We start from the raw sequence: 25,679 nt of genomic DNA on the forward strand, positions 1-25,679 counted from the left end.
CATCTACTCACTCAATAACAACGCAAAAAAAAAATTCTATTTCGACAGGGTCTGTGTATGTTTTGCTCTTTCTCGGTAAACTTTAGCAGTTAACTAATTATATTTCTTCTGTACATTAAATAAATCAGGAAAACTTTTATATGTAGATTAGGGATTAATATAGAAGTCAACAGGAAGCAATTAGTCAAATTAGCACTTGTGTTAGAATTAGAATTGGATTAAATATGTATTGATCTGAAATTGACTCCAATTTATTTTTTGTACAGTTGGTAGTCTGCTGATGCATAAAGGCAATAATTAATTTTCAGTATTGCTGAAAAGAGACTTTTTGTCAAAATTTTTCATCTTGCATTCATCAGGACAATCTGCAAGAATGCCAATGCAAGGGAAAACAACAACTTTTTCCGTATGAGAAGAGGGTGCTGATTGGTTGGCAAGTAGACTCTGAAGCTACATACATTGATGCACAGGGCCCTGTTCTTTGCAGACAGAAAGAACATATACAAACATTGTGCCTGTTTCAGCTAAACAGCCATTTACTGGTTCATTCCAGTAAACCAGAGTCAAGCTGCTTGGTTTAAATTTCAAACAAAACTTGGCAGCTGTCAGTCACCGCAAACTGGTGCATTCTCCATGATAACGCCTCTACCAGAGACTACTTGCCAACCAATCAGCACTCTCTTCTTACACAGCATAAAGTTGTTGTTTTCCCTTACATTGGCATTCTTGCAGATTGTTCTGATGAGTCCAAGGTGAAAAACTTCGACAGTCTGTCTCGATTTTCAGAAATACTCAAGTTATGCACTACCAAACGACTAATTCAGTTTCACTTTGGTTTCAGTTGCCTAAAAGGTGGTGAAGTGCTTATATCTAAAATGAGGTTGCAATGTCAACTATTTCGGTCACCATTAAAGTGACAGGCAATGGCCATCACCAAGAGAGAATCTAAACATCTCCCCTTGACATTCAATGGCATTACCATTACTCAATCCTCCATCAACATAGATAAGTGCAGCTCCAACAACACTCAAGAAACTCGACACCATCCAGGACAAATCAAGCCACTTAATTGTCACCCCATCCACCACCTCAATATTCACTTCCTCCACCACTGGTGCACAGCGACTGCAGCGTGTACCATCTACAAGATACCGTGCAGCAACTCACCAAGGCTTCTTTGACAACACCTCCCAAACCCATGATCTCTACCACCTAGAAGGATAAAGGCAACAGGCGCATGGGAGCATCATCACCTCCAAGATTTCCTCCAAGTCACGCACCATCCTGACTTGGAAATATGTCACCGGCCCCCCATGGTCGCTCGGACAAAATTCTGGAGCTCCTACCCGAACAGCACTGTGGATGTACCTTCACCACAAAGACTGCAGTCGTTCAAGGTGGCGGCTCACCACCACCTTCTCAAGGACAATTAGGGATAGACAATAAATGCTGGCCTGCCAGGAACGCCCACATCTCATCACCAAATAAAATTAAAATACGATTAAGAACCATCAGGTTGTAAATCATATTCTTAGCCTTGTTCTTGTATCCTCAGTTCCTTGATCCCCATTCATATCCCTCGCTCTTTTTTTTAAATCACTTGCAGTACCCCTATTGAACCACATTAATGCCCATCTTAATTCCTGTCAAGTGCCTGCTAGGAGCTCCAAATTTAAATTTATAAACAACTAAAGTTTCTATTTATATAGCACCTTTAGCATAGTAAAATGTTGCAAGGCATTTCACAGAGTTAGGAAATAAATTTAATACCCAACCACATAAGGAGATATAACAAATAACTTGGTTAAAGAGGTAGGGTTGAAACAGCATCTTAAAGGAGGAAAGAGAGCTCGAGAAGAGTAGAGTTTTAGACAGGGAATTCCAGAGCTCAGGGCCTTGCAGCTGAATGCATGGCCACCAATAGTGCAGTGATTAAAATCAGGGATGAGCAAGGGACCAGAATTAGAGAAGGACAGAGATGTCAGGGGTTGTAGGGCTGGAGGATGTAGAGATAGGGAGGTGAGAGGCGATGGCGGGATCTGAAAACAAGGATGAGTATCTTAAAATCAAGGCATTACTTAACCGGGAGTCAATCCAGATCAGCAAGCACAAGGGTGATAGGTGAGCAGGATTTTATGCGGGTTACGATAGAGTTTTGGATGACCTCAAATCTAAGGCTAAGAATATGATTTGCAACCTGATGGTTCTTAATCTTGTTTAACTTTATTCAGTGACGGGATAAGGGCATTGCTTGTCAGCCAGCATTTATTGTCTATCCCTGATAATCCTTGAGAAGGTGATGGTGAGTCGCCTTCTTGAACCACTACAGTCCTTGTGGTGAAGGTACATCCACAGTGCCGTTAGGATGGGAGCTCCAGGATTTTGCCCTATTTCCGGTGGAAGATGGAGGCCAGCGAAGAGTGCTTTGGCATAGTCAAGTCTAGAGGTAACAATGGCAGGAATGACCGTTTCAGTAGCAGATGAGGTGTGGCTGGGCTGAGCTGGGCGAAGTCATGGAGGTGCAACCCGACAGACATAGTGATGGCCCAGATAGGTAGTCAGAAGCTCATCTCGGGGTTGAATTCGACATTAAGGGTGCACACCTTCTCGCTCAGCCTTGGACAGTTGCTGGGGAGCAAGATGTTGTTGGTGGCTAGGGAACAGAACTTCTAGTGGGGTCCAAAGACAATGGCTTCTATCTTACCAATATTTAGTTGGAGGAAATTTCTGCTCATCTGGTTTGGAATGGATTATGAAAGTGCTTCCATTTTTAAAATATTTTTGAGGACACATGTTTAAAAATTGTGGAAATTGATTCACTTGAAAGACCGAAGTGATTCCATGGATGCTGGACTTTGTTTTTTAAAAAAAAACTCACAGGAAGGGCTTGGGTCCTTGTTTAAAAACAAACCGTTACTGGAAATCACATGTCTGAAGCCAAGTAAACAGCAGGTGCCTTGATGACTATGGGAGGTGTTTGTAGAGAAGTGACATATCAAGATTTATGGTGGTCAAAAGTTAGTTCCATTTTTGGTTCAGCTGGGGGTAAGCCCGCCAACAGAGAATCCACCAGCTCATCCTTTTTCCACCTCTTTGAGAAACCCGAGAGTCCTGTGTGATAGTTGAAACCCCTGATGCAGTGATTCTCCTGGAAAGTCTGCCAGACTAATCTTTGCCGTCGCCTGAAAAGAATTGCTTCAAGAAGATCCCAGTGACAGCTATCTACGTGTATTTGGATGCCATAAAAAAAGAGCCATTTGAAAAAATTCCATATTTTATCCTTTTTCCTTCAACAATTTACATGGATTTGGCCAAAGTTGCTTTTGCCTTTTTTGTAAAGAGATCTCTGCAGAGAAAACTTCTTTATTTTTTCTTTAACTGGTGTGTGTGTGCATTGAATTAACTTAGAAGGTAACTTTCATATTTCAACCTGTGTGTTAATAAGCTTTGCATCTTTATTGAATAAGTCTTGTTTTATAATAAATTAATAATGTTGTTGTTCATTAAAGAAACCCAGTTCGTGGATTTTACTCTGAAACTAAAATAAAGTATATAATTGATCGTATCGGTTACTGGGTAAACATTTAAATGTAAGGTGTGACCCGTGGAGAAGCAAAACTAGAGAAAGACACTGCACTCCTCCAGCCTCTGTCGTAACAAATGTCCGACAAGCAGTCAGACAATTTAGAGACAGTAAAGAGGTCATACATTCCCAACTTGCTTTCTTTCTTTTTCGCCTCCTTATCTCGAGAGACAATGGATACGCGCCTGGAGGTGGTCAGTGGTTTGTGAAGCAGCGCCTGGAGTGGCTATAAAGGCCAATTCTGGAGTGACAGGCTCTTCCACAGGTGCTGCAGAGAAATTTGTTTGTCGGGGCTGTAACACAGTTGGCTCTCCCCTTGCACCTCTGTCTTTTTTCCTGCCAACTACTAAGTCTTTTCGACTCGCCACAATTTAGCCCTGTCTTTATGGCTGCCCGCCAGCTCTGGCGAATGCTGGCAACTGACTCCCACGACTTGTGATCAATGTCACACGATTTCATGTCGCGTTTGCAGACGTCTTTATAGCGGAGACATGGACGGCCGGTGGGTCTGATACCAGTGGCGAGCTCGCTGTACAATGTGTCTTTGGGGATCCTGCCATCTTCCATGTGGCTCACATGGCCAAGCCATCTCAAGCGCCGCTGACTCAGTAGTGTGTATAAGCTGGGGGTGTTGGCCGCTTCAAGGACTTCTGTGTTGGAGATATAGTCCTGCCACCTGATGCCAAGTATTCTCCGAAGGCAGCGAAGATGGAATGAATTGAGACGTCGCTCTTGGCTGGCATACGTTGTCCAGGCCTCGCTGCCATAGAGCAAGGTACTGAGGACACAGGCCTGATACACTCGGACTTTTGTGTTCCGTGTCAGTGCGCCATTTTCCCACACTCTCTTGGCCAGTCTGGACATAGCAGTGGAAGCCTTACCCATGCGCTTGTTGATTTCTGCATCTAGAGACAGGTTACTGGTGATAGTTGAGCCTAGGTAGGTGAACTCTTGAACCACTTCCAGAGCGTGGTCGCCAATATTGATGGATGGAGCATTTCTGACGTCCTGCCCCATGATGTTCGTTTTCTTAAGGCTGATGGTTAGGCCAAATTCATTGCAGGCAGCCGCAAACCTGTCGATGAGACTCTGCAGGCACTCTTCAGTGTGAGATGTTAAAGCAGCATCGTCAGCAAAGAAGAGTTCTCTGATGAGGACTTTCCGTACTTTGGACTTCGCTCTTAGACGGGCAAGGTTGAACAACCTGCCCCCTGATCTTGTGTGGAGGAAAATTCCTTCTTCAGAGGATTTGAACGCATTTGAACGCAGCCAGCAAGGAGCCTAATGCAATCATCAGGTAACAGGTCTGCAACTTAGAATCATAGAAAGTTTCTTTTTCTTTTATTTCTTTTTTTCTTTTTCTTTCTTTACTATTTCTTACTATTGCCAAATATCACACAAGTTATCTTCAAATAATCAGGACTAAGATTCAGTATCAAGATGTTCTGGTTTAAAAATAAATTATACAATAGGAAACTAACACTTGTATTCTCTGTAATTGAAGAGGTTTCTCCCACTACGCTGCTGAACCTCAATAGTGCAAACTTGCAAGAACTAAGAAAATAGATCTCATCAGGGAATTAGTACATCAAAATTTGAGCTGCTGTACTAACCATAACAGGCTAACTAACAACTTGGATGGGAACATAAAACGTGCGGGATTGGATCAGCTGCCTGTTACACACTGCGCCCAATTTCCCTTTCCCTTGACAACTATGGGAAGGATAATCAGCCAGGGTGCACAACGAACAGATAACCTAATACAGTCAGGTTTATGCACTGGCACAGTGGCGCAATGGTTAGCACCGCAGCCTCACAGCTCCAGCGACCCGGGTTCAATCCTGGGTACTGCCTGTGTGGAGTTTGCAAGTTCTCCCTGTGTCTGCGTGGGTTTCCTCCGGGTGCTCCGGTTTCCTCCCACAGCCAAAAGACTTGCAGGTTGATAGGTAAATTGGCCATGATAAATTGCCCCTAGTATAGGTAGGTGGTAGGGGAATATAAGGACAGGTGAGGATGTGGTAGGAATATGGGATTAGTGTAGGATTAGTATAAATGGGTGGTTAATGGTCGGCACAGACTCGGTGGGCCGAAGGGCCTGTTTCAGTGCTGTATATCTAAATCTAAAAAAAAATCTAAAGTTGAAAGCTACCCCAAAAATAGGGGTTGTAGTAAGATCAAGGTAAGCCTGTTTACACAAGGCTAAAAATTGGTTACATATACATCTTTTACACTGGGATGAGTAAGTGAAAAGCACTTATTTTTGTAAGTTGGGAATTCTACGCAAATTGCATTTGAGTACACACTTACCAATTCACAAAGAGAAACAGGAGAACCACAAGTGGTCAAAGTTCTATCTAAAATGAAACCTATCTGAACTAAATTTGTTCAGATTCAAATAAGCTGCCATGACTCTAAAACAAGCTAATGTAGAGATAAGATGTTATTGTCAAAGCTCTAACCATTGGTTTTAAAGGAATTTGTAAACTTAACAGTTTGATTACAACCAAGACATCAGAACAAAAACATTAAGGAAACACAAATTTTCACTACAGTTCCAATAACTCAGAAAATTGTGATGAAATCAGCAAATCGAAATTGGTCATTCATAATCTCCACTGACAAGACAAAACATATGCAAACCAAAGAACAAATCCTATCATAAGTAATCACTTGGGCAATAAGAAATCTTAAAACAGATTTCAGAAAGCAGAGCAGTCTGGCCAGGAGCAGAATGAGCAGTCAGCTGAAACCACCATCAAAAAGATAGGTCTTAAAAGTAGGGAACAGAAGTAGCAAGGCAACTAAATTTGTGGAATGGCCCCACACTAGGAGAAAAAGTCAGTGTGCAGAGTGTGTCAACAACTGAAGGATGGCAATTTACCTGAAAACCAATTCAATTTTTTTCCTGAAAAATTATACAGGAATAAAAATTTCTCAAGTTAAAGGCAATACTGAAATATCAAAAGGCATATACAATAAAGCACAGAACATTTTGAATCTTCTGCCTTCACTTATCTGAATTATTTTATTTAAAAAGTCCAGAATCAAGTTCAGTTTACTGCTTTTCCTTTGCACTAATTTTCAAAAATTCTGTTAAAGATAACCACTTAAGAGGTGAAACCAATGACTATGATAAAGTCAACAACATTCCATAAAATGTTTCCCTTATAGCATTAATCACGCTATTAGTTCAATCTGAACTACATAACTCCTGATGTTTTGTCAAAATCATTTCTAAATTAGAAATGGGAAAAGTCAGCCAACAGCAAATTTTGCAACCTTTGAAGCTCATCAACCTTTGTCACTCAAAACTGACATTAATAATGCAAAGTGACAGCAGTTTTTGTTGAATATTGTGTACATAATCTCGTATTGAACACAGACGTCAATCTCGCTTATATCTGTGTTCATGCCGATAGCGTCACCTCTGAAGCATTCAGTCCTCCGAAGTACAAACTACAAAATACAACCAGTAAACTAACACTGCTTAAAAATTACTCAACTCAAAACTGCATTAGGTACTGACATTCTAACATCTAAAACACTTCATACATTATCATTTTCATTATTTTTACCAGTGGTGTCTAAACTCTTGCCCACTTCACAGTTTCTTTAAGCTCCTGATTAAAGAAAAAATTGGCAACTGAAACATGATTTACCAGTGGATAAAAAAAAAAAGACAGTGCTTGTGGCTCTGTGTGAGCTGATGGGCGCTTTTCAGTCCCACTCTCCCTTTCCGATCAAGACTGTCTCAGGTATCCAAAATGCAGCAAATCACAAATGTGTTTTTGGGGATCAAGGAAGAGCAGCTCTGCTGGAAGCAGTAGGTATAAGTTGGTCCTGTTTCACTGAAATTCATTCATCAACTGTGAGGCAGAAGGATTACACTCAGGGCTTGACCAGCTCACCTTGGAGCAATCCAAAGCAGCCTGACACAGGCTACGAAGCCTACCACAACATACCCTGTATGCCCAACTATGTCCACCCAGAGAAAATAAACAAGATTCTCAGACTGCCCTGGATCTTGTCCCATACTAGTGCTGTTTGGTCATCACACAAGTAGCATTGGTCTTCTAATATGCTGAATTCTAAATTCGAAATTTTAGTTATTGTCTACAAATCCCTTCACAACCTCCGTCAACCTCACATGCCACCATATGCCCTCCTCCCTAATGCCTGTTACATTTTTGCTTGCTTACTTACCATTTAGGCTTCTCCCAATACACCTTATTTGATTTCATAACAAAATGAGTAAGTCAATGTTTCGCATGATCTGAAACTTATAATCCTTGTCAACACATTAGTGTGCCTAAAGCCTTTCAAACTAAAAAAGGACAAATGAAACAATAGCTAAGAATTCCGCATTTCTCAAAATGTGCACAGGCTGATCACTCAGGCAGGAAAACCAGATACTGGCAGATCATAAATTTTAGGTTAAACTAAAAATTATATTTATTACAAGATTCCAGTTTGTACAAAACAAGTCAGTAACTAAAACAGCAATACAAAGCGCTGTTACCTGAACACAAAATAAAGTGCTTTTGATTTTGATTTTCTTTTAATTGGATCTTGCATTAAGGAAGCACATATGCTCCAGTTCCATGGAATGGTGCCTCACCACTAAGACATAATTCTAGTTCAGCCAAGTGTCACGCCCACACAATCCGAACTTATGAACTATAAAATGAACTTATGAAGTAAACCCAAAATTGACACTTTTCTCAAACAAAATAGACTAACAGGTCAGTTTTTTCTGCCAATACTCAGAACTACAGGATCTCTGAGCTAATTTTCATGTCTGGACATGTCTTGGAGAAGTCATTAAAATACAAATGACCTTTCTGGGCACATCCCTGAGATATCATTAAAATGCAAACAACATTTTATGTGGGAATAGCTGCTTCTCTCCGACTGATTGAGTTAATAATACTGTCACAAACCTTTTGACTGCAAACTCAAATTCCAAAGAATGGGTGTAAAAAGCCCTACTTTATCAAGATGAGATGTGGATGAATGACATTCAGACTCCATTGTCTAACAATGGCCTCAATATCAGACACCATTTATGAGGACAAGGAAAGGTAAAACTATGGTCACCTGACAGAAACTAGATTTCTGAAAAAGAGCTTTAATAAATGTATATTATGGAAAGAGAAAGGAGATTCATCTATGCCATCAAAGAGAAGTGACCCTGCCTAAGATTACCAGAGACTGGAGTTTGACCTTGAACTCCCGACCTGAGAAATCACACCAGGACTTCGCCATTGACCTTTGGCTGGAATACAACAAAAGCAGTCTGTAACAGGGCATCTGTTTTCCTGAACCTCCCAAGTCTTTCTTCAGTGAATAATGGAAAAGATTACAGACTTTCACCCCAGGGAAAAGCAATTTTCATAGAGGACTCTTTTAAATCATCAGACCTAAAGCATGTTACCTTTATAATCTCTAACTTTTCTTGAGTGGTGTATCTGTATGAGTGTGAGGGTGGATGGTGATGTGTATATTTTGGGTGTTGTATAATATACATTTATCTTTCTTTTAAACTTATGAGAATACCTGATATTTTTCTGTTCTTGACAATTAAAGCATTCAGGGGTTAAAAAACTTTTTTTTTTAAGAACGCTGTCTTCTGTCAGTGGACAGGGGAAAAACGGGGACCCATCCCCATCATCTCTCAACTGTTCATAACACAAATTAACTAAAAATATAGCAAAAAGCTGCACTAATTCCACCTGGACCAGACAGCGTCTGATGTCTCAAGAATAGCAGCAGACCTGTCATAACTAGCAAGAAACCATTTTGAAGGAAACCAAATTCTTCCTCCGTAGCCCCATAATTACTATTTTTATCACAAGGACCTTTTGGCTCAGTGGGAGCACTTCCAACTCTCTCAGAAGGTGCAAGGTTTGAACTCCGCTCCAGACAACAGACAACATGCATTTATCTAGGAAATTTAATGGAACAACACATACTGAAATGCTTCACAGGAGCGTGATCAGAAAAGATTTTCACATCACGTTACATATGAAAATATTAGGCAGGTGACCAAAAACTTGGTTAAAGGACTAGATTGAAATGAGTGCCTTAAAGGAAGAGAGAGATAGAGAGTCAGGGAGGTTTGGTGGCAAGGAATGGAATTCCATAGCTTAGGGCCTAAATATCTGAAGGCTCAGCCAACAACACAGGAGTGAAGGAAACAGAGGATATACAAAAGGCTAGAAATGGAGGAATGTAGAATTATCAGAGGTTTGTAGGGCTGGAGGAGATTACAGAGATGGGAAAGAACAAGGCTTTGGATGGATTAGAACATAAGGATGAAAATTCTAAAATCGAGGTGTAGCCGGACCAGGAGCTAATACAGGTAAGAAGCACAGACGTCATGGAGTCAGACATTTCGGCACAGAAGGAGGCCATTCATTCCATTTAGTCCATGCCAACTCTCTGTAGAGCAACCCAGTCATTCCCATTCCCCTGCTCTATCCCCGTAGCCCTGCAAGTTTATTTCCTTCAAGTGCCCATCCAATTTTCTTTTGGAAATCATGCATTGTCTCCACTTCCACCACCCTTGTAAGCAGTTTGTTCCAAGTCATTACTATTCATGCATAAAATGGTCTTCCTCACAGCCCTCCTCAATCTTGCCCAAAACCTTCAATCTGTGTCCCCCAGCCCTTATACCATCAGCTAATGGGAACAGCTTTTCTTTGTCTACCATATCTAAAGCTGTCATAATCTTGTACACCTCCATCAAATCTGCCTTCAATCTCCTTTGCTCCAAGGCGAACAACCCCAACTTCTCCAACTTAATCACGCAGCTAAAATCCTTCATTTCTGGAACCATTCTGGTAAATCTCCTCTGCACCCTGTCATGAAAACCCCATATACCAAATGAGAAATATTAATTTCATCGGTTGGAATCTTGCATTAGACTTTTACTGGAAATTCTTACAAGTAACTTTTTAAAAATTAAACTGGCAGCCAAGATGGCCACTACAATTTACATTTGAAACACCAAAAGATCAGACTGGAGATCACGGCTGACTCAACCTAGCCAGAACAATGGGGTGCTTTCTGATTGAATTACCTGGAATGACCTTATCAGCATGGTCATCAGGAGCTAATCCCCTCCAAGAGTGACTGGACAGCTTGAGGTGTAGCGCCTTGAATCTCAAAGAAGATTCCAGAAAGACCTCACTGAAACAACAAAGGGGCTTGATAATGTCACATGACTGCCTGCACAGGGCTGGAGAAACTGTAAGCTTTATCACACAGAAAGCAGACTGGAGTAACCGAAAAGACATCAGCGAAACAGGTCTTGCGCTCGCTCTCGCTCCAGTAAATGTCAAGAGAAGACCCGGCTGCAACTAGAAACTGCACCCCCCCCACCACTTCATCAGGTCTACAGACCACCACAGCAACGAGGGGACAAAGATCGAAACCCTCTTCTGCCTTCAGGAGCCCTGAGAAAAGCAAGCCCACCACTGTGCACGTGGCCCAATGAGGACTTCAGGAATACAATTTCAGCTGAGGACTTGAGATTTAAAACTGTATTTAAATCCCATTTATTCCGGACTCCACTCCAACCATCAAAGCTGTTTTCACTCTGTAATCTATTTGTCTGTGTGACTCGTGTAAATGTGTACGTGAAAGTGTAGCGTATTTTTAGTAAGTTTTAACCGGTTTAGAGTGTTAAGAATAATAAACTCACATCTTTCTTGTTTAAACTCAAGAAAACCTATCTAATTAGTTCTTTTGCAATTAAATTAGAGGGTCAGAAGCAAGAGCTCACTGAGGTGGTAAGTTCAATCACTGTTAAAAAAGGATAAACCCTGTTGTGGTCAAACCAAGAAGGGGCAAAAAGGGAGCCCGAGACCCCCTCCTCACCTGGCTGTAACAAACCCTTTCAAAGACTCTCACATTCTTGCTAAAACGTGATCAGAACAGGTAGCAATATTCTAGTTGTGGCTTAACGAGAGTTTTAAAAATGTTCAGCATAACTTCCCTGTTTTTGCTCTCAATACCCCCATGTCTGAAGCCAAGATCACGTATGCTATGTTAACTACTCTCTCAATTTATTTATTTAGAGATACAGCACTGAAACAGGCCCTTCGGCCCGAGTCCGTGCCGACCAAGAATCACCCATTTATACTAACCCTACAGTAATCCCATATTCCCTACCACCTACCTACACTAGGGGAAATTTACAATGGCCAATTTACCTATCCCCTGCAAGTCTTTGACGGTGGGAGGAAACCGGAGCACCCGGTGAAAACCAACGCTGTCACAGGGAGAACTTGCAAACTCCGCACAGGCAGTACCCAGAACTCACCCGGGTCCCTGGAGCTGTGAGGCTGCGGTGCTAACCACTGCGCCGCCCCAATATGTCATGCTAATTTCAAAGATCTATGTACATAAGCCTCCAGGTCCCTCTGTTCCTGCACACTCCTTAGAACTTTGCCATTAAGTCTAGATTGCCCCTCCCCATCCCTTCTGCCAAAATGCAGCACCAAACACTTTGTTTCAAATTCCATTTGCCGCTTGTCTGCCCAATCTGCCAATCTATCTATCTCCTGTTGCAGTTGATTGGTATCATCCTTGTGTTTGCCACACCTCCAAGTTTGGTATCATGACTGAGATTCAGTCGGATCAAGGTTCCAATTTTATGTCGAAAATTTTCCAAGAAGTCATGAATAATTCTGGTATAACAGTTAAAGTCTTCAGCCTACCATGCACAGACACAAGGGGCTTTAGAAAGGTACCATCAGACCCTCAAAACGATGATCAGGGCATACTGTCATGAATAGCCCCATGATTGGGATAAACGGCTAGAATTTCTTTTGCTTGCCACCAGGGAGTCTACCGGTTTTAGTTTTTTTGAATTAGTTTATGGACATGAGATAAGTTCTCTAAAACTCAAAGAAAAGTTTCTAGAACAGAGGGATGCATTTTCTCTGTTAGATTATGTATCTGTGTTCCAGGAGCAGCTCACGAGAGCCTGCAAAGTGGCTCAGGAACACCTGAAAACATCCCAAACAACCATGAAGAAATGGGCAGACAAGCATGCCAAGACCCGAACATTTCAACCAGGGGATGAGGTGTTAGTATTACTGCCTTTACAGGGTGAACCACTGAAAGCACAGTTCAGTGGTCCATATAAAATGGTCAAAAGAATTGGTAAAGTAAATTATCTGACTGACACCCCAGATTGCCGGAAAAAGAATCAGCAGTGTCATATCAATATGTTGAAACAATAACGTCGCCGGGAGGAGGAAAACCAAGCCCAGGTATGTCAGGTAGTAAGGACAGTAAAGGATAAAAGGGATAGTAAGGATGAGGCAGAAGGAGGCTCAGACAATTCTCAAATTGAACCTCCTACTATCCAGTTAGCTAATACTGAATTGTTAGGGAGATTGGACACTATGCTTTCATATTTAGATGCAGAACAACGAGAAGACCTAACAAGGCTACTTACGGCATTTAAAGGGGTCTTTAGGGGCAAACCAGGATGTACAATCTTAGCTATACATGATGTGAATGTAGGGGAATCCTCTGCTATAAAACAGCATCCTTATTGCTTAAGCCCAGAGAAACAGGCCCAGGTAAAAACAGAAATCCAATACATGTTGGAAAACCACCTAATTGAACACAGTCAAAGCAGCTGGACTTCCCCATTTGCGTTAGTGCCTAAACCTGATGGTTCAACTAGATTCTGCATAGACTGCAGAAAGGTTAATGCAGTAACAAAGGCAGACTCCTACCCAATTCCTTGCTTGGAAGACTGTATTGACAGAGTGGTCAGTGCCATATTTCTTATAAAAATAGATTTGTCAAAGGGCATGTTCCTTTAACACCCAAGCTAAAGAAATATCGGCCTTTGTCACCCCAGACGGGCTTTTCCAATGCCGAGTGATGCCATTTGGGTTAATAAATGCCCCAGCCACTTTTCAGAGACTAATGAACCATGTGATAGCCAGTGTTCTTAACTGTGTGGTTTACCTTGATGATGTGCTGGTATGCAGTGACACTTGGAAGGACCACTTGGAACAACTAGAAGCTCTTTTCAGAAAATTACAATTGGCAGAGTTACTGATAAACCTTGCCAAAAATGAACTTGCAAAAGTGAGATCTACCTACCTTGGGAATATTGTAGGGCAAGGACAAGTGTCGCCAAGAACAGCAAAAGTACAAGCGCTGGTAGAGTTCCCTGACCCTAAGACTAAGCGAGAAATCATAAGATTTTTGGGGATGTGTGGTTTCTACCGCACGTTTATACCAAATTTTAGCATGATAGCTGCTCCGCTGATGAATTTGCTTCAAAAATGAAAACCAAGGTAGTGTGATCAGGGGAGTGCCAAACATCTTTTGAGAGGCTGAAAGCCATTTTAATTAATGATCCAATGTTGGCTGCTCCAAATTTTATTAAGCCCTTCAAGGTAGCAATTGATAATAGTGACCTGGGGATTGGTGCAGTCCTGTTACAAGACGATGAATCAGGCATAGAAATGTCAGTGGGATACTTTTCCAAAAAGCTAAATCGACATCAAAAAATATACTGAACAGTGGAAAAAGAAACCCTGGGCTTATTACGATCTCTTAAGCATTTTGAAGTCTATGTCTGCCACGACTACACTGTTATATACTGATCATAACCCCCTAGCCTTTGTGGAAAAATTCAAAAACCAGAATGCCAGACTATTCCAATGAGTTTACTATTGCAAGCTCATCATTTAAAGATTATCCTCATTGTGGGGCAACATAATGTAATTGCGGATGCTTTGTCTATGATCTAACTTTGCTTTGAGTTATCTGAGTGCAAAGATGATATACCACTGAACTGTATTATCTACAGGTAAAGAGCGAGTGAGAATGTGTGTGTAATGTGTTTTAATTTCTTTTCATCTTGTGTTTCCATACCTTATAATGAAACACATTTAAAAATGGTGTTTCATTCCTCCAAGGTTGGAGGTGTTATCAAAGTGCTTCCGTTTTTTGTCAAATTTCTTTTGAGGATTCATATTTAAATTGTGACGATGGATTCATTTTTTTGGAAGCTTGAAGATTTCATAGATGCTGGACTTTGTTTTTGTTGAAAAGACCCCATGGGCATTTTTTGTTTACAGGGGTCACTGAGAGGTCTTGTCTGAAATCAACCTTCTACTGCAAGTCACATGCCTTAAGCTCAACAAACAACAGAAACCTTGGTGACTTGGGAGAAGATGTTTACAGAGAAGTGACATGTCAAGATTTATGAGGGTCAGGAGGTTCTGACAGGCTGTTTGTGGGTTCGCTTCTGAGATATTGCTTTGGTTCAGTTGGGGTGTGGACTGTTGTTGAAAGCAGTTGGAGATAAGCCTACCAGAGAGCAGCCACCCCCAGCCCATCCTTCCATCTCTTCCAGAAGCCCTGAGAATCAAGCATAAGAAATAGAGAAACTAAAGCAGCATTTCTCCTGAGATGCTCCTAGAAGACCTGCCGGTTTAATCCTCGACACACCTGAAAAGAACTGCTCCAGAAAAGATCCCAATGTGTACTGGATGCCAGACCAAAAGGGACAACTGAAACCCTTCCACATCTCCTTTATTTTTTCTTCAAGACTTAGTAAGTATTTGGCCAAAGTATTCTTTCTTTGTCCTTTTTTTTTGTAACAGAGCTCTGCAGAGAGAATTTATTTTTTTAGTGTGTGTGTGAGTTTTATAAGGGAGCTTTCATATTTCAATCTGTGTGTTAATGCATTGCTTCATTACTGGATAAGTCTTGTTTTTATAATAAACTGATAATTTTGCTCTTTATTTAAGAAACCTGGCTGGTATATTTTATTCTGGGATAAAGAGTAGAGTATATGATTGACCATATCGGTAACTGGGTAAACATTTTAAAATATATGTTGTGACCTGTGGAGAAGTGGGACTAGAAAACACAGTGCACTCCTTCCGCCTCGGTCATAACAGTACGCATGGAATCTTATTTGTTTTGAGATGAATTCGTGAGGGGATTTATGTTGATGAGAAATAGGATATCATGGTGAGTGGAGATCAGAAATCAGATTCAGAATCCTATGGTGACATCCAACGAGATACACAGGTCTGTTGGGTGTGGGTGGCGCTGCTCATTATATGGGTTGTGGGAGCCTTTCACCACACACAAATAATCAGTCGACTGGAATAAATTTGGTTATCGCCATGGAAGGAGCTCAAGTTATTTTCTCACTGTTGTAACTGAAATGGCTGAGAACAAAACCACCACCAGTTTAAATACTGTAAGAAATACAGCAAAATGCTCATTGAAGGAAAAAGTGCAGCTGTGTTCTCAAAAAGCACAAAGTAATGTCAATAATTTATTAAAATATCAGGCACATCAATACAGTAATGAAATTAGGAAAACTAATTAAAATCTGAAAGTTATATAAACTATGTTGTGACTGACTGACAAAGATGCCAAAAATCATTTACAGTAATTACGTTGAACTCAAGCTTTTTGCAGTTGGTGAACAATAATGTTCCAATCAATTTATCTGCCCAGTATCAATTTAATTCTTACCTCATCCAAGTTTTTGATATCAATTGGTTTCTCCTGAATACCAAGTGGCATAGGCTGTGTTGCAGGAATGACTACTTGTTCATAGACTTTGTTATTCTCTCGCTCAACATCTTCTGGAAGAAACATCTGTACAATATTAAAGCATATAGTTTAGCATATGAATAGGCTAAGGATCCATAAATGGAACAGATATGAAGAATACTTAGATTCAGCAGAGAACTGCACCACTCAATCATCAAATCTACTTTGTTTTCATTGGCTATTTACTGATTCAAAATCAACACTTTTAACAAGACCATAGTTACAGTGAGCACTTTTGTGTGCAAAGAGGATCAAACATAAAAGACCAAATGCTAAGTAAAGCCACCTCATCAATATGTCAAGTCCATACTGCATGAAATCACATTCCACAGCAGGCACCCTTGCAGCTTCTTAGCATCAACCTGCTAATTTAGTTTAGTTTAGTTTAGTTTAGAAATACAGCACTGAAACAGGCCCTTCGGCCCACCGAGTCTGTGCCGACCATCAACCACCCATTTATACTAATCCTACACTAATCCCATATTCCTACCGCAATCCCCACCTGTCCCTATATTCCCTACCACCTACCTATACTAGGGGCAATTTATAATGGCCAATGTACCTATCAACCTGCAAGTCTTTGGCATGTGGGAGGAAACTGGAGCACCCGGAGGAAACCCACGCAGACACAGGGAGAGCGTGCATTAAAGTATGATCAGGAGGGGGATCAGGCTACGTGAACTCATCTCCCTAATAAACACAAGAGGAGGAAGGCATTAATTTCACCACTCTGGGGTACACTTAACCCATTAAATGACAGATGAAACAACGACTTACTTGTACTTCTTTGAATTTAGTATACTGTATTCGCTGCTCACAATGCGGTCTGCGCTACATCGGGGAAACCAAACGCAAATTGGATGACTGCTTTGCAGAATACTTCCGTTCAGTCCACAAGCATGACCCCAAGCTTCCAGTCACCTGTCATTTTAATTCTTCATCTTGCTGTTACGCTGATCTCTCTGTTCTCAACCTCCTGTAGTGTTCCAATGAAGCTCAATACAAGCTCGAGGAACAGTGCCTCATTTTTCAATTAGGCACTTTACAGCCTTCCAGACTCAAGATTGAGTTCAACAATTTCAGTCGTAACCTTTTCTCATTTTGTTTCCAGGTTTTGATTTTACTCTCATTTTTCTCTTGTTTTTGCTTTCAGGTGGTAGCTGTTAATCATTCTGCCATTCACGCTTCCTCTAGACTCATTTTTTGTTTCTTTTATTCCATTACCACTGCCTTTGGACCTTGCACTATCATTTTGTCATTTAATCTCTCCTGTCTTCTACCCTCTAACAGACCTTCCCTTTTGCTCTTTTTCCACTCTCCCCTTTTACGTGCTTAAAATCTATCACATTTCTAACTTTTCCCAGTTCTAATGAAAGGCCTTCAACCTGAAATGTTAACTCGGTTTCTCGCTCCACAGATGCTGCCTGACCAACTGAGTATTTCCATTATTTTCTGTTTTTATTTAATTTACTAAATGCAGCTTGAACAGGGAAAATCACCAAAAACATACCTTTGCACCAGCAATAAAGGCTGGGGATTGCATTGCTTTACTTTTTGAATCATAAACATGTGGGTAATGGATTCGTTCGTAATCATGCTGCCTTGTAAGAATTGGTGCTGTTCGTGCATTCTGAAGAGCATGCTCCCTAGAAAGTATACAAAACAAAATGTTATTTTAAAATCACACCCACATATATTTCTTCAAACTTCACCAGGCTTTCTTCATATACCCCATTTATTCTCTATTAGGAAAATCCTACTGAAAAATAATGTGTAGCTCATTTTACAACTGACATTTTAATGACTGGGCACCTTAGATATGATAAATCAATCCATTCAGGCTTGAACTTTGCTGTGGATATCAAGAATGAAACATTTCTGCCTTATGACAGAGAACTGTTTCACAGAGCAGGTGATCAGATGTTTGAACTGAACTGTAATCCCATTTACCATTGATGTATCAAGATTTTTTTAAACCGATATCAATGTGTAATTCTAATACTAAAGTACATTTTGATTGTCAAAACAATCCAATAAACTGTTAGCATCTATTTTAAAAAATCACAAATGCAAATGAAGACTACCAGCAAAGCTTCAATAACACATCTTCAGAGACATCCTAAAAAGCACTCTTCCTTTAATCTTTCTTCTTTCCACCTTCAAAGATTTGTAATGACCGTCCATGATATCTGTACCTCTAAAGTAATGTCAGAAACACTCATGGCAATGATGTACTGAATTTTATCAAAGGCAATCACTCTTTTCCTTTTATATATTGTGGAGTGAACCATAGCATGTCAATGCTCAGTAATATTTCCACCCATAAAAAATAAAACATTCAGTTTAGATTAACTGGTTATGATGCATATTCTCTTTAGCTAATAATTAGACATGAATTCCCTAGTGCCTGTCACAAAACCAATTATCTTCTCATTGAAAAGATGGATCAAGAAACAAAATATAGCAGGCTTCCAAACACTTTCATGTTGACCTTAATGAGAAAGATATGGCATTTGTATTGCATTACTGCAAATACTTCCCCACGGCAAGAACAAAAATGAAACCAATGCAGAGAGATAAATATAAATTTTATAAATGGCAGTCAATACATTACATCAGGATAGAACCTCTATCAACATCCTGTGGGTCACCATTAACCAGAAACGGAATTGGACCAGCCATATAAATACTGTGGCTACTAGAGCAGGTCAGAGGCTGGTGTTACGACCAGGTGAGAAGGAGTCTAGTGGTTCCCACTCAGCCTTTGCCTGGTTTAACGATGGTTTATGCGATGCGAACATGCTAGCATGCATAGACAAAAAGCAGGCAGATAGAGACGGAAAAGAATAAAGGGGAAAGACTTGAGGCAATAGATGGGTTTCTATTATACTGTCCCTTGAATTTGCTGTGAGGTCTTTGGTTGCCGGTCAGACTTGCAATTCACTGGGGCCCTGTACATGTTTCAACTTGTTTTGAGGTCGGATCTTTATGTGGTTTATGTGTCTTCCGTGGGTCTGGTGGCTTGGGAGAAAGCGAGAGTGAGACAGAGAGAGAGTGAGACAGAGAGAGAGTGAGACAGAGAGAGAGTGAGACAGAGAGAGAGTGAGACAGAGAGAGAGTGAGACAGAGAGAGAGTGAGACAGAGAGAGAGTGAGACAGAGAGAGAGTGAGACAGAGAGAGAGTGAGACAGAGAGAGAGTGAGACAGAGAGAGAGTGAGACAGAGAGAGAGTGAGACAGAGAGAGAGTGAGACAGAGAGAGAGTGAGACAGAGAGAGAGTGAGACAGAGAGAGAGTGAGACAGAGAGAGAGTGAGACAGAGAGAGAGTGAGACAGAGAGAGAGTGAGACAGAGAGAGAGTGAGACAGAGAGAGAGTGAGACAGAGAGAGAGTGAGACAGAGAGAGAGTGAGACAGAGAGAGAGTGAGACAGAGAGAGAGTGAGACAGAGAGAGAGTGAGACAGAGAGAGAGTGAGACAGAGAGAGAGTGAGACAGAGAGAGAGTGAGACAGAGAGAGAGTGAGACAGAGAGAGAGTGAGAGTGAGAGTGAGAGTGAGAGTGAGAGTGAGAGTGAGAGTGAGAGAGAGAGTGAGAGTGAGAGAGAGAGAGAGAGAGAGAGAGAGAGAGAGAGTGAGAGAGAGAGAGAGTGAGAGAGAGAGAGAGTGAGAAAGAGAGTGAGAAAGAGAGTGAGAGAGAGTGAGAGAGAGAGAGAGAGAGAGAGAGAGAGAGAGAGAGAGTGAGAGTGAGAGTGAGAGTGAGAGTGAGAGTGAGAGTGAGAGGCTTTCTTGCTCCAGGTTCCAGTTCAATCCCCCTTCTGAATTCCAACTGTCCTGTGGCTGGTTCAAAAACCTAGGCCAGCCAGTTAGTCAAACAGCCAGCTGGTTTAACCAGTCCTGGCTCTGTGGATTGTATCATCTTAGCAGGACCTGGAATGCACATCCTTGCCCTCAATGTCTGATCAAAATTCATTTGGGGTTAATGAGAGCATTAACTTTGTCTCTCCAAGCACTGTCGGTTAGTATGCAAATGTTTTTCCAGCCAAGTGTCTGGGGATTTTTTAACAAGTCCTTTCTTCACTCCAGCAACAGTTTAAAATCAATGTTCATATGACAACATTAATATGCCTCATTCTTGGCAGGTGGGGGTCTGCATGACTCTGGGAATTCTGCAGCGAGTAACTCACCTCCTGACTCCCCAATGCCTGTCCACCATCTACAAGTCACAAGTCAGGAGTGTGATGTAATACTCTCCATTTGCCTGGATGAGTGCAGCTCCAACAACACTCAAGAAGCTTGACACCATCCAGGACAAAGCAGCCTGCTTGATTGGCACCCCATCCACCACCTTTAACATTCGCTCCCTTGACCACTGATGCACAGTGACAGCAGTGTACACCATCGACAAGATGCACTGCAGCAACTCAGCAAGGCTCCTTCGGCAGCACCTTCCAAACCCGTGACCTCGACCACCTAGAAGGACAAGGGCAGCAGGTGCATGGGAACACTACCACCTGCAAGTTACCCTCCAAGCCACACAGCATCCTGCTTTGGAACTAAATCGCCGTTCCTTCACTGTCGCCGGGTCAAGATCCTGGAACTCCCTTCCAAACAGCACTGTTGGTGTACGTACACACCAAGGACTGCGGCGGTTCAAAAGGCGGCTCACCACCACCTCCTCAAGGGCAATTAGAGATGGGCAATAAATGCTGGCATAGCCAACGATGTGCACATCCCCAGAATTAATTTTAAAAAAGGAACTCAGGAGAAACTGTATAAACAGGGCTATGCCATTTCTCCAGGGTTTCCAACGTTATGACATTATAGCAGGAGGTAGGAAGAGCCCCCACAAAAATTCTGCCCACCCCCCCACCACTCATTTATATAACTGACATCAATCTGCTTCAATAAATTGAAAACTAATTAATGTTTTCCTGATGCATTACAAGGAAATCAGCTCATGGAAGACCAATTTACAACAGCCGAGTTGAGCATCTCATAGAGCTCATAATTAAGTATCATTGCTGAAGGCCATATGGATTGAACTAAGGAATAAAAAAGGGGCAATCACACTGCTGGGAGTGTACTATACACCCCCAAACAGTCAGAGGGAGATAAAAGAACAGATATGTAGGCAAATCTCTAAGAAGTGCAACAACAATAGGATATTAATAGTAGGGGATTTTAATTAGCCCAATATTAACTGGGATATTTTTTTTAGTGTGAAAGGAATTGAGGGAGCAGAATTCTTGAAGTGCATCCAGGAGAACTTTGTTGGCCAGTATGTAGCAAGTCCAACAAGAGAGGCTGCAGTTTTAGATTTAGTTTTAGGAAATTAAGTTGGGCAGGTGGAGGGAGTGGCAGTGGGAGAGCATTTTGGTGGCCGTGATCATAATTCAGTCAGTTTTAACATAATTATGGAGAAGGACAGAGATAGAACAGGAGTTAGAGTTCACAATTGGGGCAAGGCCAATTTTACTAAACTGAGGAGTGATTTAGCGAGAGTGGACTGGAAACAGCCACTTGAAGGCAAATCAGTGTCAGAACAGTGGGAGGCATTCAAAAGGGGAGATTTAAGGGGTTCAGGGTAAATATGTTCCCACAAAGAAAAGGGTGAGGCGGCCAAATCTAGAGCCCCATGGAGGTCAAGGAGCTTACAGGGTAAGATAAGGCAGAAAAGGAAAACTTATGTCCCACACCGAGAGCTCAATACTACAGAAAACCAAAAGGAGTATAGAAAGTGGAGGGGTGAAATCAAAAATGGGGTATGAAAGAATATTGGGCAAGCAAAATCAAGGTGAATCCAAAGATGTTTTATCAATACATTAAGAGCAAGAGGATAACTAAGGAGAGAGTAGGGCCCATAAAAGACCAAAAAGGTAACCTATGTGTAGGAGCGGAAGATATTGGCATGGTTCTTAATGAATACTTTGCGTCTGTCCTGACAAAAGAGGGGGATGATGCTGATATTGTAGTTAAGGAGGAGGAGTGTAAAATATTGAATGTGGTAAACATAGGGAGAGAGGAAGTGTCAATAGGATTAGCATCCTTGAATGTTGATAAATCACAAGGGCCAGGTGAAATGTATTCCAGGCTGTGAAAAGAAGCGAGAGAGGAAATAACAGAGGGTCGGCCCATCATTTTCCAGTTCTCACTGCATACAGATGTGGTGCTGGAGGATTGGAGAATTGCTGACGTTGTACCTCTGTTTAAAAAGGGAGCGAGGGGTAGACCGAATAATTACAGGCCAGTCAGTCTAACCTCAGCAGTGGGCAAATGATTGTAATCTATTCTGAGAGACAGGATAAATTGTCATTCGAAAGACACAGGTTAGTCAAAGATAGGCAGCATGGATTTGTTAAGGGAAGATCTTGTTTGACCAACTTGATCAAATTTTTTGAAGTAGTAACAAGATAGATAGATGAGGGTAGTGCAGTTGATGTGGTCTGCATGGATTTTAGCAAGGCTTTTGACAAGGTCCCACATGGCACACTGGTTAATAAAATCAAATCTCATGGATCCAGGGAAATGCAGCAGGGCGGATACAAAAATTGTCTCAGTGGCAGGAAACAAAGGGTAATTGTTGACAGCTGTTTTAGTGACTGGAGGGTTGTTTCCAGTGGTGTTCCGCCGGGCTCAGTACTGCTTTTTGTGGTGTATATTAAAGATTTGGACGTAAATGTAGGGGGCATGTCTAAGACGTTTTCAGAAGACACAAAGATTGGCCATGTGGTAGACAGCAAGGAGGATAGCTATAGGCTGCAGAAAGAAACTGATGGTCTGGTCAGATGGGCAGAGAAGTGGCAAATGGAATTCAACTTGGAGAAGTCTGAGGTGAGGCATTTGGGGAGATCAAACAAGGCAAAGGAATACACAATTAATGAGAAAATACTGAGAAGTGTAGAGGAAGTAAGGGACCTTGGAGTGAATGTCCACAGATCCCTGAAGGTAGCAGGGTAGGTCAATAAGGTGGTTAAGAAGACATATGGAATCCTTTCCTTTATTAGCCGAGGTATAGAATACAAGAACAGGGAGATTATGCTGGAACTGTATAAATCATTGGTTAGGCCACAACTTGAGTACTGTGAGCAGTTCTGGTCACCTCATTACAGAAAGGATATAATTGCACTAGAGAGGGTACAGAGGAGATTTATGAGGATGTTGCCAGGACTGGAAAAATGCAGATATGAGGAAATATTGGATAGGCTGGGGTTGTTCTCCTTGGAACAGAGAAGGCTGAGGGGAGATCTGATTGAAATTGTCTGCAAATCCCCCCACCTGCCAAGACTGAGGCACACATTATTTCACCACATGAATAAAAACCTAAAATTGCAAGCCCTAACTGGAAGGACATTTGCACAGTAACAGATGGTGTTGAAACAATGGGGACCCAGAAGTTGCTTCCCCAATACACAGAAGAGATCAGACCAGTTTTCGTCACATGACTAACTGGCTGTTGCAGAGGTTTGAACTGAGTTTTAAGTTGGAGAAAACTGTACTTGAGATCAGAAAGTCATGTGCTCATGGACTGAGAACATCTCTCCTGTCTGCCCTCATCCCGCTCTCACCAGCTGCAGAAACCACTGAAGACATGTAAACTCAGAGAAAATTCTCCTACGTGAACAAGGTTTAATAAGCCCCAATGAAATGCAAGACCATATCTTCAATCAAGGACCACAGCTGTAGTAACTACAGTAACAATATTGCCTCAAACTGTTTAATAAATTTCACTTTTCTTCTTTAAACCTAAAAAGCCTGTTTGTGCTCATTTCTTTGCCTTACAATTGGAAAGTTGTGAACAAGGATTCACAAAGGAGGAGATCAAAACAGTGTCTTTAAAATTAAGCCCTGTTACAATAAGAACAGGTGAAGATAGTAACAGACCCCTAGACACCTTTCTGACCTGGTCGTAGCAAAATGTACAAAATTTTGAGGGGCCTGGATAGAGTGGAGGTAAAGGGTCTATTCACCTTAGCAGAGAGGTCAGTGACGAGGGGGCATAAATTTCAAGTGATTGGTAGAAAAATTAGAGGAGAGATGAGGAAAAACCTTTTCACTCAGAGGGTGGTGATGGTCTGGAACTCACTGCCTGAAAGGGCAGTTGAGGCATAGACTCTCAAACTCATTCAAAATTCAAGTGCCGTAAACTGCAGAGCTACCGACCAAATGCTGGAAGGTGGGATTAGAATAGATGGTTCGTTTTTCAGCCGGCACAGACACGATGGGCCAAGTGGCCTCTTTCTGTGCCTTAAACTTTCTCTGATTCTATGAATAAAGTTGCTATCTAATTCTTGAAATTTTTCTTGCCAGTTTTATTTTAAGAATTTTCTTTTGACAGGGCTTCCCCAGTATGGTAATGTTTGGCAAAAAAAATTCTCTTCGACTCATTTGCAATAGAATGGGAAATACTGTTAGCCAGTTTTTGCAATTTTTTTAAATCCCAAGTTTCTAGGGAAAGGAGCCATAAAAATAATTGTGATGAGGGAGACAGAAACAGAGAAAGAGAGAGACAGAGAGAGGGAAAGAGATGAATTAAAAAGAGGAAACTGAAGCCTGGAAAAATCTCAAGGCAAATTGACCTTGAATCAGGAAGGAACTCCATGATTAAACAGACATCATTAATGTAGTGATGGTACTTGCCTAATTAGCTGCCTGCCCCTTGAGATCATTCATGCGACTATCTTTGGTCCCCAACTTGTCATTGCACACCATTAAATTGAAAGCATTATAGGTACTCAAAGTACTGTTTAATCTTAACATTTGAGGTAACTTCTGTGATTTAATGTTTAGGTGAGACAAACATTGCATGAAAATGACATCGGGTGGAGAAGCTGTCATATTTTAAAAATAAATCTGTCATTTCTTCTGTGGCATTGCTCATCGCCAGTTAAAACTGCTGTATCTGGTATTACCAGGAATGTGATTTATCAGCAGGGGGGCAGCTCTGAGATCTGCGAACATTCGGAAGAAAATCCAGGATCTTGCGTGCGGCAATGGCGTATGCCAACATTTTGAAGGGATCTCAGAAACAATACAGAGGGAGGTTTTCAGAGTGTGGGCCAGATTCTGGGATCAGGGATTACTGGGGGAGGAGCCCTGGGACAAGGGAACATCATCTAGAGGATGGAAAACACCTATAAAATGTCCTGGGAACACAGTGCGGGGAGGGAAGTCAAATGGCAGGAGGACAGTGCCTTGGTTTGACAGTCTTGGATAGTTGTTAAGATCTGGCAGCATTGCAGAGGGAAGTCCAGCAGAACTGAACCCAAACTGCCCTCAACACTGTTCAGACCACCAGGCAATAAACCCTCCTCCTCTAACCGCATTCCTCCCCATCCAGTTCACTAATCTGTTCCCAGATACTTTTGCATCCGCAAGCATTGTTGAGTGCTAAAACAAATTTGTTTTTAAAATTCTATTTCTTGGCTGAAATTTTATGACAATGAAAGTAAAATTCATTTTTCATTTATAATTTTAACAATAAT

General features: G+C 41.5%; 1 protein-coding gene across 3 annotated transcripts in view; it reads right to left on the reverse strand.

Annotated features, from left to right (window-relative positions):
• ascc3 (activating signal cointegrator 1 complex subunit 3) overlaps nt 1-25,679 on the reverse strand; it is a 740,670-nt gene that overhangs the window by 630,522 nt on the left and 84,469 nt on the right. For all 3 annotated transcript variants that reach the window (XM_068026887.1, XM_068026891.1, XM_068026900.1), the window contains exons 7-8: nt 17,709-17,844; nt 16,118-16,243 (exon numbers count right to left, since the gene is read on the reverse strand). In XM_068026887.1, coding sequence (XP_067882988.1) covers nt 16,118-16,243; nt 17,709-17,844 — 262 coding nt within the window. The remainder of the gene's footprint in view (nt 1-16,117; nt 16,244-17,708; nt 17,845-25,679) is intronic.

Source organism: Heterodontus francisci, chromosome 3 (genome assembly GCF_036365525.1).
Source record: "Heterodontus francisci isolate sHetFra1 chromosome 3, sHetFra1.hap1, whole genome shotgun sequence".
NCBI lineage: Eukaryota > Metazoa > Chordata > Chondrichthyes > Heterodontiformes > Heterodontidae > Heterodontus > Heterodontus francisci.